Consider the following 14,710-nt stretch of genomic DNA (forward strand, 5'->3'; position numbering starts at 1 on the left):
TCCTCACCTCGGGTCGGCGCCGCTTCTTTGGCACTTCCGTACCCCGGCCCCTAAGGGGAAAAAGACACACGCATTAGTGGGTGAAAGCAAGATCACTAAGGGAACCATCCATCAAAAAGACTCACCAGAGTTTACCTTCGGCGAATCCATTCCTCTACACGGATTCTTCATCCTGCATCTGAAATAGAGAAAAGGACAACGGACAATTAAGGCTTGAACTTTTGCAACTGAATACTTACGGCCTCATATTGGAAAAGTTAAGCGGAGTTGAATACTCACCAAACCCGAGATCCAGTGAAGTAACTGGAAATCAACGCGTCCCTGCATCGGAAGCAGGATGGAGAGCTCGTCCTTTCAGACTCTAAGGTGAGACTGTACGGGGAATCGCGGAGGGGGTTCGAGGAGTGTGAGAGAGGGTAGGGGGGGAATCCGACACATTATCCAGCAGACAGTTAATCCCCTTTTCCATCTACAGAAGGATTCCTCTACTGGCCAGACAGGCAAGGTTTGGGGGTCAGGTCCAGTCCGTCTTCCGAGTCCTGCGCATCACCTTAGGAGGTCATAGCAGTCCAGAACAGGTCGGCGCCTCCGTGGGAATCAGGTGAGCGTTACACATATCTGGAATTTAGAGCCAAGGGATCCTTAAAATGATTACGGGATTAAAGGCAGATGAATGAGTAGACTTAACATGTGTGGCAGCGCCAAAGTGTTCAGGTCTGCAAGCACTTGAAGTGAATGTATCTGACGGAGGCTTGTTGACTATGCATATTCACTATTTAATTCTACATAAAAAAGGTGCTTACCATATCAACTTTAGGGACGAGTGATTTTACTTACTTGTTCATTTCTAGCTAAGGTTCATACACTGTTTCTTTTTTTTTTAAACAGTGTTTTATCGATTTTTACAACAGTCAACCTTTAACAAAACCAGCACTACTTATCATAATGCTTCAACATCTTGTACATAACATTAAGTATCTGCTATTTACCTTTTGACCCCCCCACCCCCCAACTCGAGCCTACTCCACTTCTGCTTCTCCTCCATCCGGGAGAATTTCCACTTCTGCATCCTCAGCAGATCCCTTGTCCCTTAAGCTGTCCTGGGTGGACCCATACATTGTAGCCACCAAATATTTCCAAGCCATCGGGGTTCCCGCCTCCTCCCCCCCCCCCCGCCTGCCTGCTATCCGCTTCTTGCCACACTACCGTTTTGGCTTCGGTCCATTTCTGAAGATCTCTCCACCAGACTTCTACCCTCAGTCAATTGCATGCTTTACACCCCATGGCAATTCTGCGCTTGGCAAGTATATATGCCAAGTCCTTAAGTTTGCTCACATGTTTCAACTGGCGCGGTCTAGGGATCCCCCCCTACCATGTATGTCCATACTGATTCGACATGTATCTTGATCCCTTTCTCATTTAGCCAGTGGGCCACGTCTCCCCAGAACTTCCCAATTTCTGGACATGCCCAAAACATATGTGTCATCCCTGCGTTTACTTCACCACATTTGGGGCATGTTTGTCGCACAGCGTTCTTAAATCTAGCTATCCCTGTGGGTTACATATAGATGTATTTGCTGTAGCCTCCCGTTTCTAGACACTTTTTTATGGTACCCTTGGGCCCTTTCCCATAGTCCGTCACTCATAGGTTCCCCAACCTCATCTTCCCAGTCTCGTCTTAATTGGGCCACTTCTTTCCCAACCCTGGACTTTAAGAGCTCATAGATTCTAAAGGTCTCATGTCCCCCGTCTGCCATTTCATATATCGTTTCTATGGCTTCATCAAGTTGCTCTTATAGTGTTATTTCTGACCATGTATCGCTGATCTGCCTTACCATTCTAGTATCGGTGATATATTGCCCCACCTGCAGACCGGTTTTCTCCACCAACACCCCAAATTCCTTTATCTCCCCCTCCTGCCATATGTGTCCCATTGTTACAATCCCCACTGGTTCCCATTGCCTATGAATCACTCTCCTGAGTTGTCCATCCCCTCCGGTCAGTGCCACTAACGGCACTTGCGGAGAACATGGGGTTGGGTTCTCCATGACCTGACCTGCTTTACCCCATAGCTTCAATCCCAACTCTTAACATCCCCGGGCGCTCTTTCAACTCTAATTTGGGGAGCCATATTACTTCTTTCAGGTAATACGGGGCACACTCCAATCTCAACAGTCTGTACTCTGAAGTCGGGTATTCAGATAACCATTTGGCCACGTGTTTCAATTGACTAGCTAAGTAATGGATCTCAAAATTCGGCAGTTTTATACCTCCTTTATCATACGTGTTCTGCAACTTCCAGAGGGAAATTCTATTCCTAGTTCCATGCCAAAGAAATCCCCTGCATTTGCCTTGAAGTTTGACAAAGAATCGCTTCGGTATCATATATGGTATGTTCCCAAAATAATGTAGTAATCTGGGCAATACAACCATCTTCAGCAGCACCCCCCCCTTCCCATCATTGCCAAGGGGAGCTTGGTCCAGAACTTCATGCTATTTTCAATGTTCGCTACCGCTTTCTCAGTGTTGTGCTTGTGTTCTGCTTCCACCGCGTGATAAATGTCTCTCCCAAGGTATCTGAAAGTGCTGGTCTCCCATGGTATTTGCAAGACTGGCAATTGTTCCTTCGGAACCCCTACATACCTCCCCAGAGGGAATATACACGATTTCTTAGGGTTAACAGCAATGCCCGATGGCGACGCAAATCTCTCCATTATTTCTAGAATGTATTGGGGGTTTTCCTCAGGATCTTAAATACAGCAACATGTCATCTGCATATAACAAAATTAGGTGCGGTTCCCCTTTTGTATAGATCCCGATTATCTCATATTGCTGTCGCAAGTATATCGCCAGGGGTTCCAGCGCTAGGATATACAACATCGGCTACCACGGGCATCCCTGTCTGGTACCCCTACTGAGTTGCCACCTCTCAGAGATGCACTCTCCGTCTTAACTCTGGCTAGCGCTGCACTATACAATGATTTCACCCATCTAAGGTACCCAGGTCCCATCTCATATTTACTCAGAGCTGCCATCAGCCAGTGCCATTTGACAGTCGAAGGCTTTTATTGCATCGAGTGATACAATTGCAATCTCACTAGGGTCTCCTTTCGTGTGGTCTATGACCCGATGAAGCCGTGTAAGGTTGTCTGATATGCTTCTGCACGGGACATATCCAGTTTGATCAGAGTGTATTAAATTGCTTATGACTCGTCTCATTCTATTGGCCGACACTGCAGTAATTATTTTGCTCTCCTGGTTCAGCATCAACAGCGGTCTATACGATCTGCATTCCATGCCTGGTTTATTGGGTTAAGGGAGTGGGATAATAATCACTTCTCTCAGGGATTGTGGTAGCGTCCCTATTTCAAACGCCTCATTCAACATTGCAAGCAGTGGGGGAGCACCTCATTCCTATACATTTTTTAAAACTCACTGGGGAGTCCATCAGCTCCTGGAGTCTTGCCGGTGGGCTGTTGCATAACCACCTCTTCTAGTTCTTCTATTGTGATTGACGCCTCTAGGCCATCTCCCTCTTCAGAAATTATTTTGGGAAGGCAAATGTTCTGAAGCATCTCCATTATCTCTGCACTGTCACTCCCTCCTTCATCCCCATACAATCGCTTATAAAATTCAAGGAACTCTCTGGTTACCCCCTCTTGGGTATCCAATATTTGCCCACTCTCCCCTATTTCTGATTGCTGGTCTGGGGGTCTCATTTTTATACAACCATGCCAGCATTCTCCCCGGTTTGTCTCCACCCGCATGCTGCCTCTCTATTTATTTATTAAAGCTTATCTCTCCCAGTGCCCTGCACGTTTCTGCTGTAGTTGGCTTCTGGTTTCAGCTACCTCCTCGGAGTCCCCTCCTTTACCCATCACGGTCTCTAGTTTTGTCTCTGCTTTCTGCAGTTCCTTCAGTATGCCTCCCTGCAGCCCTTTGGATTTGGCAATAGCTGATCCTCTCATCACCACCTTAAACGCTTCCCATAGAGTGCCAGCCGAATCTACACTCCCAGTGTTGTTTTCAAAGTAATCTATAATTTCTTCTATGCGGTCCTCTCTGAACACTATATCTTTTAATGCCTCAGCTCTGAGTCGCCAGGTTGGGATCCTGGCCCTTGGTGGCAAATATTGCCATGTCAGAACCAATGGTGAGTGGTCCGATAGGACCCTTGCCGTGCACTATTTCCACCATCATCTCCTGTGTGGCAAACATGTAGTCTAACCTCGTGTGCACATTCTGTGGGGTAGAGTAGTGCGAGTACTGTCTATTGTGTGGGTGGTGTACCCACCACATATCCTCCAACCGGAGCTCTGTCAACAGGGCCTTCAGGGCTTTGGCAGCAGGGGCAGGTTTGTCTAATTTCTTGTCTGACCTATCTACCCTTGGGTCTAATGTACAATTAAAGTCACCTCCCCATATCATTACCCCCCCCCCCCCTAGGTATGGATTGATTTTGTTGTATAAGGTCCTAAAGTAAGCCACTGTGTCCTGATTCGGGGCATATGTATTGATTATACATATTTCTCTGTTTTCTACCAGCCCCCGTATTGCCACCATCCTCCCATCTGCATCTATTGTAGTCTGTAGCAATTGGAAGGGTCATGCGGTGCTACCCAAGTGATCACCCCTCTGGCATAGGCCTAGTACGTTGCATCAATAACGGTCCCCTTCCATTGCTTCTGAATCGCCTCCTGTTTCTCTTTCGTGAGGTGCGTTTCCTGTATTATGGCAATATCTATCTTCTTCCTTTTTAAGTACATCATAATTGTATTCCTTTTCAAATAGCTATTGAGCCCCCTGGCCTTCCAGGTAATTACTTTGAGGTCCCCCATATTTCAGCCATATCCAGTCCCCTCCATCGTCATTCCCTGTCATCTGCCTTAAGCGCAGGTGCACATGTGTATGAGCTTGTTTCCCCCCATATAAACTACACCAAACAAATAACACCACAACTCCCCCCAACTCTCCATCCAACCCCCACCCTTCCTGTCCCCAACTGTTGCCCAGCTCCATCCCTGGATCTCAGGTGATCCCGCATTTAGTCCCGTCCCGATATTAGGGAACCAGGAAGAGTCACACTATTGGTAGCCTATCTAACCTAACTTCAGGGGTATAAGAGTGTGACCACTGGATCTCCTGCACATTTGCTTCATTATATTATGTGCCCTCAAATTATTTTATCCAAAACCTAACCAATTCCGGTCTATGTGCGCCATACTATATTCTAGTCCCAATGTCATAGTCATACAGCACCTCAACCTCTTGGGCCACCATATCACTTCTCTGTACCGTCTTCCTTCTGCGTGTCCGTCCCGGAGGGGCAGTTCTGCGCATCCAGCCACTCCGTCACATCCTCCGGGGTATCAAAAACAAGGCCCTATTCCTGTGAAACACTTTCAGCTTCGCTGGATACATCAGCATATACTTAAAGCCTGCCGCTCGCAACCTCTTCTTCACTGTTCCATAGTTCAACCTTTTCCTCTGTACCTGGAGAATATAATCTGGGTATGCTGTAATAGGAGCGGATGCCCTATGTATCGTGCCTCCTTTTCGGAAGAACTCCAAGATCTTCTCCCTATCTCGGTAATTCAGGATGTTGGCTATTATCTGCCTCGGGGGAGGAGGGGGGCTCCAGGTGGGTGTTTCCTTGTCAGTGCCCTGTGTGTTCTCTCCACTACAAATCCCTGGGTGAGTGCCCCACCTTCCATTTCCTGCAATAGCATAGTCTCAATATAGTCCGTGGGGTTGGGTCCTTCTCCTTCAGGGAGCCCCACAATGCGTATATTGTTTCTCCGGGCCTGTCCTTCTGCTTCCTCTGATCTGTTTTCCAAGTTACTCACTTGTTGCCGTAGTATGTGGATCTCCGATGTATGTGACGCACAGGCATCTGTGTTTGTCATTGATTCCTTTTCCAGTTCGCCTGTGCGTACCGCTATTTTCTTCACGTCTTGTCTCAATAGATTGACATCCTCTTGTACTGCTCCTACTTGAAGGTCCAACAATGCTCTGATTTCGTTCATAGCTGCTTCCAGTTTAGTTTCCCAGGCAATTTTCAGGTCCGCAATCGCGTCCAGGATTTGTTGATCATTTTGCCCTTGTACTGCGTCAGTTTGCGGGTTCCTGTCCTTGTTTCTTTCTGGCTCCATCAGATGGTTGGGGCGTTTTTGCAAAATCTTCCATTGTCTGTTGCTTTCCTTTCGTTTTCGATAACTTGGACGCCGTCCCAATACCTCTCGGTGTCTGCTCTCCGTTACCAGGGCTAGCCTCTCGGCCTCTCCTTCCTGGCTCAGCCCTTATGGCGCTTGGGTTTTGTTGAGCTGTGTTTGTCAATGTCGCTGCCTGCTGTGGCGGCAGTGCTTGTATCAGCTGTCCACGCCGCTTCACTCTATGCTATGGTGCCTTGTTCAGTTCCGTATCTCAGATGCCTGGCGGGCTTGCCTTCCTTACATGCGCAGACCTGGCGCCCCCTCCACTTGCTTACATCCGTTATTCATGCACGTATCTTTGTCTGCTGGATCTAGGGCCCCCTAATCAATTTGTTGTGCTCAGGCCACAATACTGAATCCGTGCGTCTCTGCGCAGCCAGGGCATGTGTTTTGTGTAGCCCACTCCGCACCTTTCAGTGACATTACTCCTGCTCCCCATTCAGTGCGGATGCATCTTGTTTGAGCTCATATGACATCCGGTGTGATAAATCAAACAAGTGCCCTTATGGGATAACTTCCACGCTCTCCTTGTGCCCATCAATTCCAGTGCCAACATTCGTCTGCCCCAGTTGATTTTCTCCCTGAAGTGAGTACAGACTTGTGCCCAGAAGATTGTCTTCTTGCTTCACCATCTGGGAGTGTTCTGCTATAATCCGTGGATCTATTTTGAGGTATTTATCATAGTCGATGTTGTGAGTACCCATACACTGTGGGTACTCTTCGAATCACGGCTTCGTCCGTTTCCTTCTGCACGGCTCATCAGCTCCATGACTTCACTCTGGCTACTGTTACAGAGTGTCGGAACAATGCATCCCTCCTCTTCATAACTTGATCAGTGTCACTGTAGCCTCTCCTTGTATTAGGCACGGGTGGCGCTCGTAAACATTACCAGCTATTACAATTTAGGGGGGGGCACTTAATCTGCCTTACGTACTTTGAGCTGTTTTTGTTTCAGCCCTGCTCTTGTGGTGTTCATAGCTGTACAAGCTTTGATGGGCTTTCTGCTTCACTTGACCAGCGCTCCTTTCATCGTCGTACATGTAACACGGTTGATCGTCTCCTCCACTGCATTCAGTATCCGGGGCAGGCTGCCCCCTCCCCGTCCTTTTCTGGTGGAACAGTGCTGGAGTAGGGCCAGACTTCCTACCGTGGTTCACTAGTCCGGTGGTAGCGAGCTGCCGACCGCTGCTGCAGCTCGGCGGGGACAAAGTCTCGTTGTTAAAAATACATGCGGTTTGTTAATGAGACGCGGACCGCGCGGTCTTCGAATGTCCCTCGTCGGCTCAGTTGTTAGTAGGAGCAGCGGGGGATGCACATCTGTTCCATCCGGAGTGTGTACGGCGCTCTTGCCCGGCAATAATACTTTCCTTGGGCTGAGCGATATATCCACGTTCATTCGTCTCCATGACCCTCTGGTAGAATCCTTTGTTTGCGAGCGGCCGCCATCTTGCCAAGATCTCCGCCGGACTTTGCTTCTTCACTTCTTCTAATAACTGTTGGTCAGCACCTCGGTTCTGTTTTAGAAGTAGCGCTCTGCATGCTGCGTATCTTCGTACAGCAATAGGTTTATTTGTACAATGCGTGCATTACCTTCTTTATGTGCGCACGCCAGGATCATACAGGATAGGCAGGAGCATAGAGAAAACGCATCTTATTGCATGGCAATTTAGCCATGTCCCGCTGATGATCTGGTTCATGTGAGTAACGTAAAGTGGCGATGGCAAGTCCGGGTAGCATGGCGGGGGGGTTGTAGTCCCTAGCTTTGGGAGACTAGAGAAAAAGAATAAAAAGCAATCCTCTGCAAAGTCAGTAGTTCTGACCTTTATGAACAACTTGTATTGATACGAGCTTGTGTATTGATACGAGCTTGTATATGACCCCTGTTGAGCAATATAAGAATGATTGTAGTTATTGGATGAAATCCCTAATCTGCTAGTCACCTGATATCACAGTGAATCAAGGGTAGTCCTTTTTCCCTGCGCAGGTCACCTTGTTCTACTCGATGGCTGGTGGAAGCCTTCTTTTATTATTTAGAAAGCTGTCTGCAGCCAAAGCCATTTAATGATTCTGGAACTTGTTCCATGCAGGCCCCCATTAAAATGGTGACTCGCTTTCTCCCGTCCAGCAGACTAAGTTCTCGATACCCCTGGCAGAGGCACAGTATGCCACTCCATAGATAAGGTGCTCAAATAAATTCAGTGGTGGTTTGGCACAGTATAATTGCAGATGAACATAACTTGGGTTTAGAAGTCTAGTGTGACTTCACAATGAGGCTGTTTACACATGGTAAGCATGGAATCAAATGTGTGCCGTATATGAGCACACCCTTGCTGAGACTCTAGTTTGGGAGTTAAGGGCAACCACGACTAGATCTGGCTGAATGTATGACTGGGTGCCTGGGGTTCACTTCAGCCTGGTGTTCACTTTGGAATATCTTTCTTGAGCAGAATCCTAGTATGGTTTGTTTCTGCTGCTTTTCCTGACCAGGTGGCTGCCAAGTTTTTGGATGGCTCAATGTCCCTGAGTGGATGCTGGATGTGCACCAGCCCCAAACAGCTATATAAGAATAGGAGTATCTGCACAATACCTTTTTGTCAAATGCTGGGACTCGTCCTCAAGCAGCCCAAAGAGGAACATACCTTGAAGAGTAGTTTCATACGCTCCAAAATCTAGCCAAGTACTGTTTGGACCATGCTGTGATCCTCACCTCCTACCAAGACCAGTGGGAGCCAGGGCAGTGCTCCCTTACCATGACTCTATGGGTACAATCTTATTGCCCAACTTCAGGACTTCAGGTTCCATTGAACAGCACTTGCTATCCCTTGAACAGGCGTATCTTCTATGTGGGGTGGGACCCTAACTGGCAGTGGATACTGTATGACCTGCTGTGAGGCGCTGGGCTACTGCCTGCACCTCTTTGACCAGCAGGCTGCAGTCTCCGTTTTCAGAGTAGCTGCACTGAACTCCAGTATTTGGTTCTTTCACTTGGCTCTATCATTGTCCTCCAGGATCCGTGCAAGAGCAGATTATTGAAGTGGAGGGTAGTGTTTATAATGAGGCCCCAGGGAGGCCCCAGACTTTCAAGCACAAGGAAACCCTGAGGGCTTCCAACGAGCTGCCGCTTCTCTGCGAAGAGCCCGGCATATGGCAGTCTCTGCACTACTTGACGGGAGAGACAAATGACAATTATTCTGCCAAGGGAACCCCAGCTTACAGCCACCACCTGTTTCAAGCACCAAGGACACACACACAAATATCAGAAAACCGTGATCCACCCACTGTCATGAGCTTCCCTCTAAAAGACGAGGAACAAACCTTGAAACATCCTATAGGCTTTCTATAGGTATTGAAAAATCAGGCATACATTTTTAAAAAACAGAAGCACGACACTAAAAGTATACCCTCCAAACATGCATCCAAGCATGGTGCTGAAAACCCAGCGCCAGACAAACATGGAGCTGAACACAGAATGCCGGACAAATCTGTACCTAAACAGGCCTCCAAAAACACCCTGCACAAAACAGTTTCTGGATAGCACAGATGTTAAATTACCCATCCATGATGATAGAAAGGTATAGAGCCTCCAGCTTTCAAAGCACAATCTGTATGGCCCTGTCCTGTAGTTCTGCCCCAGGTACCTCCAAAGCACCATTCCTAGACTTATTTAGGGTAAGACACCTAAATCTACCTGATGAGCTTGACGTTGCGCCAAAGAAAGAGAGCTTAGATTGGCGACTTGAATCGCATGGGACAGAAGTTTAAAACATTTGTCAACCTTTCGAAGTCCCAGCAATACTGAGAAATGTCGTTTTAAGTGGAACATTTTTGTTGGCTGCTGAAAGGAAAGCAATTGAACCATAATACTCTACCCCTTGTCTCTTAATAGAATCTGACCTCCCTCTTCGGAAGTGCCTTTTTGTGCTAGATCTACTGAGCCCTGCTGGGAAGGGTGGCAACGCTATTGGGTCTAGATGCTCACAGGGATAACACTGAAGGAAAACCTTGCTGTGAATAAATAGTGGCAGCATGGGGACCCAGCATATCTGCCAACCTTAGAATGGCTGTATCTCACACCATGTAGAAAGGAAGGAGATTGCAGGTGCCCCCTACACGGGCTGGAAATAGTGCTGAGGAACCAGGGCTCTGATGTAGGAGCAAATTGCTGCCTGTTTTCAGTATACCCAACATGTTTTTACCTAAGAAGAACCGATACAGTGTTCAAAGAGCCTATAAATAAAGGCTTTGCCAGTGATGGAGCCAGGGTGACTCCCCATCACCCGCCAATCGGAAAACAATAGCGGGGGACTGAGCGACAAGCTTGGTGAGACATCAGATGTAAAAGGAGCAGCTTGGAATGAATGTGGGTTATTGTGGTCAGAGCCTGCATTCAAAGCTCTCTCCGATTAGCTGCCAGAACAAGAACATGCTTTGTTAAACCTATAAGGGAATTTATTTTGTATGTGACCTTTTTTTAAATCTGTTTTTATGTTATGATTCAAATGACAATGCTCAGACTGCACCATTCATTTTTTTTATTGTTAGTATTCATGAATGTTCAAGGGATTAACCCAGGATTGATGCACCATTGAAAATCAAACTACCATCCATTTGCAAGAAGCAAGTTTATATATTTTTGGGCTTCTGTCCGGTTTTGAAAAAGGCCCCTAGGCTGAAACATGTGTAAACCAAAGGGCATAAATAGTAACAATAAAAAAATGAATGGTGCAGTCTGAGCAGTGTCATTTGAATCATAGGTTACGCAAGGAAGAGCGGGCTCACTCCTATGACACTCCCCATGAGACATACCTTGTAATTAGATATATTCATTGATTCATAACCCAGTCGCAGTGAAAATGTCCCTGAATAGCCCAAACTCACTGATGCAATGCTTTTGTAGGTTCACTTATTCAAAATAATGTGTACCAGGTTAACTGTGCAATATCTGTTTTTTTCCTCCACAGATTGCACTTTGTTTGCATTTAGACTAACCTCTGTTTTAGGACCCAACTGTACACAAAGGGTGGCAGGTTCTAGTAGAAAGGCAACTGTTTTTACTCTTTAGACTATTCAGTGGGTACAGTTGATTGTACATGATGGAATGTTCTGCATTGACCTTTTACGGGTGCCGCTTTTTTTGTACAAGTCTGACTGCTCTATTTTTACCTGTTATTGTGCACAGAGATAGATTTTGCACCAGGATGACCAATCTCCTCTCCTCTTCTTCTTACTGCAGTGGCTGACATTCCTGGTATTATAAGTGGAGCACATCTCAACCGAGGGCTGGGGTTCGCCTTTCTGAGACACATAGAGCGCTGCCACTTCCTCTTGTACGTACTGGATCTTTCCACAGCTCAGCCCTGGGTAAAGCTTCAACAGCTGAAATATGAACTTGAGCAGTATGAAGAAGGCTTGTCAAAGAGGCCCCATGCTATTGTCTGTAACAAAATGGACCTCCCGGAGTCTCAGGTCAACTTGGCACTCCTTCGACAGAGTGTGGAGGAGAAGGTCATCCCTCTTTCTGCCCTAACCGGACAGAATGTGGAGGAGTTGATACTGCATCTGAGAGAACTCTATGACTGCTATGTTGAAAGCGAAAGAACACGGATGAAGAAGCCTCTCCAGTGGTAGGGCTACAGGAGGCATTTAGGAGGAAGTGTGGAAAGTCCATGACCCTGCCTGATGAGACTGGTTTCCTTTCTATTCCATATGTACACATCTCGTATGTTTGCATGTGCTTCCCTCTAAAAGACAAGGAACGACCCTTGAAACATCCTATACCAAGTGGACTCATGGCTGCTGATCCAGTCTTCTGCCATTGAGTGAGAAAGGGTACGAATTCAGTAGACTGCAGTGCTTTAGATGATTAAATCGTCTGGGGGGTGCATGTTTGTGCGATGTAGAGCTGAGATGCATTAGTGGTCAGCCACAACACCCATGAGTATACCGTACGGATCATTGCTAAAGACATGGCTAGAGTTCTGTTGGCTAGGCAGACTAGACTTGTGCACTCCCTTAGAGATACAGTAAGAGTCTCCAGCCGGGGTGGGGGGTTGGGCGGTATGGTCATCAGCCATGGAAAAGGTGGTTTATCAGTATTGTGCAGATAATTTCTCATGTCAAACTTTAGAGCTGGTCACTATGCCTCCAAATACTGCGAAGGATGAAGAATGCGGACCATCTGTCTTAGTTTTACTCACAACATATGGTTGGACTTGCTAATTGCAACCAAACTGCAATGTATTTGGCTGTGGTTGAGAAAGTAACATAGGATCATTGACACAGTTTTGCTGGCATTTTGTGTTGAACTCTCTTGGCTGAACGTCCTCAGCTGGTGCCACACCTTAAACATCAAGAATAGATTAGTGTTTGTTGGCAGAACGTACCATTTTATATTGTACTTGTTTCCAGTTATTGGCTACCTTGTCTCACTTTTCACATAAAGTACAACACTGTGATAGCCACAGGTCGTGTTGGGTCCTTATGAAATCTACACAGGAAACACAAATGAAGCTTTAGAGATTAAAAAAGATTTAGCATAGAAACCATGTTTGACAGACCTACACTCTTCACGACAGTAGCTCTGTGTGGTGACTTCCACAAGCTGAGTAAGACATCCAAGATGGCCAACTTGGCTTATATCAACTTGCCTTATGTGGTCTTGTGATGAGCCAGAAAGCAGCACATGATGGGGCAAAGTGAATAAACCAAAAACCTACAGCACCAATCTAATTACAAAGTGGGGCAGCACCCTATGAGCCAGAGGAGGAGGGCGGTTTTAAGCCTACCAAGATTGCTGGAAGTTGATGATTGGTAGTGTTGTACAGAAAAGGTAAGGATTCAGCTGCTGCAATGCGAGGTTGCTAGAGGCCGCCTTTGACTCCCAGTACTTGGTTGATGCTTGAATTCTCCTGAAAATTCAGAGCCCCACCAGGAGCCTGAGAGGGACATCTCGGGTGTCTGAAAGATGCTCTGAAAGTGTAGTTGAAGTTTTAAGAAGACTATGAAGCCTGTGCAAAATGCTGAGAAACCTGAAAGTATTTGTGCCTAAAAAGGACTGTGAATTGTGAAAGACTTACAAAGACATTTGGAAACCAAATGGAGACCATCGATCTCAAAAGGAGTAGAAAGATGGAAGATCTGACTTCAGGAGATACCAGACTATCTTTGAGGAATCTTTGTCTTGTACAATAATAAAGAATGATAATCTGAGACCAAGTATGGCCTTGTTAATAATGCATAAAAGATTGCACATCATGGTTCTATATAAAATCGGTCAAGAGCAATGGCGGTTTGCAATATCTCTATTTTGTCGAACAGCCAAAGTAAAGCTCCATGATTTGCTTAATTTGCTCTTTAACGCTCATAGATTGAGGGTGGTAACCGAGGGTATGACTCTCAATATTCTAAGAGGCTTGCTGAAGTAACAAGATACACCTTTAGGACCATGGTCCGAAATTAGTTGTAAATCTATGAAACTGCTATTTCTATTCGTATAAATTCTTTCAGAACAGAAGTATGGGACATTCCACTGAAGTTGCCCACTGTTTGCATTTTGGTCATAACGCTGCCTGAGATTGGTAGATCCATAAAACAGTCAAGGGGCTTGTCCATGACTCTCATATAGGGCCCATTACAGTGGTCTTCAAACTTTTTTTTCAAATGTTTTTTTCTGAAGTCTGCTCCCTCTTGTCATTGGGGTTGCTGAAAGGGGTTTGGGGTAGCACTGCTTGCCAGTGATCACCTGCTCATCTTAATAGGTAATATCTGGGAACAGGTGGCATATTATATTGTGCTTTTTTATGTTTGCAATACCTAGTCACTGCCTCTTTGTCTTACTCTTCTGCCTTTCTGTTACCTCTATCCATAACTTGATCTCCCTGCTCCTTCCTCTGCCTTCTTACACTCCTGCACCTATTCGATCTCCTTCCCCACCTGTCCTTATTACCTCCTTCACAAATGTTTCTCTCATGCTCCATCTTGCACGCTTTCGTCTCATCCCTGCAATTTCTGTCTCCTCTCTTGTTACAAACTGTTTAACTTGCTCCCTTCCCATTCTGCCTCTTGGCTCTCTAGCACTGTTGACTTGCCACCTATTTTGTCACCCATCTGTAATATCTGTTGTCTCTCTGCTCTCCCCCATTGTTACTCTTGTCCCTTTCTCTTCTACCTTTGCTCTCTTCCTGTTTTACCATTACTATGTACATTCCTGTTCTCTACTCCATTCAATTGGCTATCCCTTTTCTCTCTCTCTCTCTCTCTCTCTCTCTCTCTCTCTCTCTCTCTCTCTCTCTCTCTCTCTCTCTTTCTCCCACATTCTCTCTCTCTCTCACACTTTCTCTCTCTCTATCTCTCTCTCTCCCCCAATGAATTGGTTTCTTGACCTCATTCTGTATCAACCTCTGCTCCCATCCTAGCTTGCCCATTTCTTGCTCCCACTCTCTTCTTTCCCAGACCTATTCAGTCTCACCCTATTCTCCCACCATCCTTACTCCCTTGCG

At 46.4% G+C, this 14,710-nt stretch overlaps 1 protein-coding gene across 1 annotated transcript in view; it reads left to right on the top strand.

Moving 5' to 3' along the window:
• The window catches only part of MTG2 (mitochondrial ribosome associated GTPase 2), a 129,850-nt gene extending 116,429 nt beyond the window's left edge, over positions 1-13,421 (top strand). Inside the window, exon 7 of the mRNA XM_069650721.1 lies at positions 11,446-13,421. Coding sequence (XP_069506822.1) covers positions 11,446-11,840 — 395 coding nt within the window. The 3' untranslated portion in view covers positions 11,841-13,421. The remainder of the gene's footprint in view (positions 1-11,445) is intronic.
• Positions 13,422-14,710: the final 1,289 nt, after the last annotated feature.

The sequence above is a fragment of the Ambystoma mexicanum genome, chromosome 3p (genome assembly GCF_040938575.1).
Source record: "Ambystoma mexicanum isolate Mex_15411 chromosome 3p, UKY_AmexF1_1, whole genome shotgun sequence".
NCBI classification, from domain to species: Eukaryota; Metazoa; Chordata; class Amphibia; order Caudata; family Ambystomatidae; genus Ambystoma; species Ambystoma mexicanum.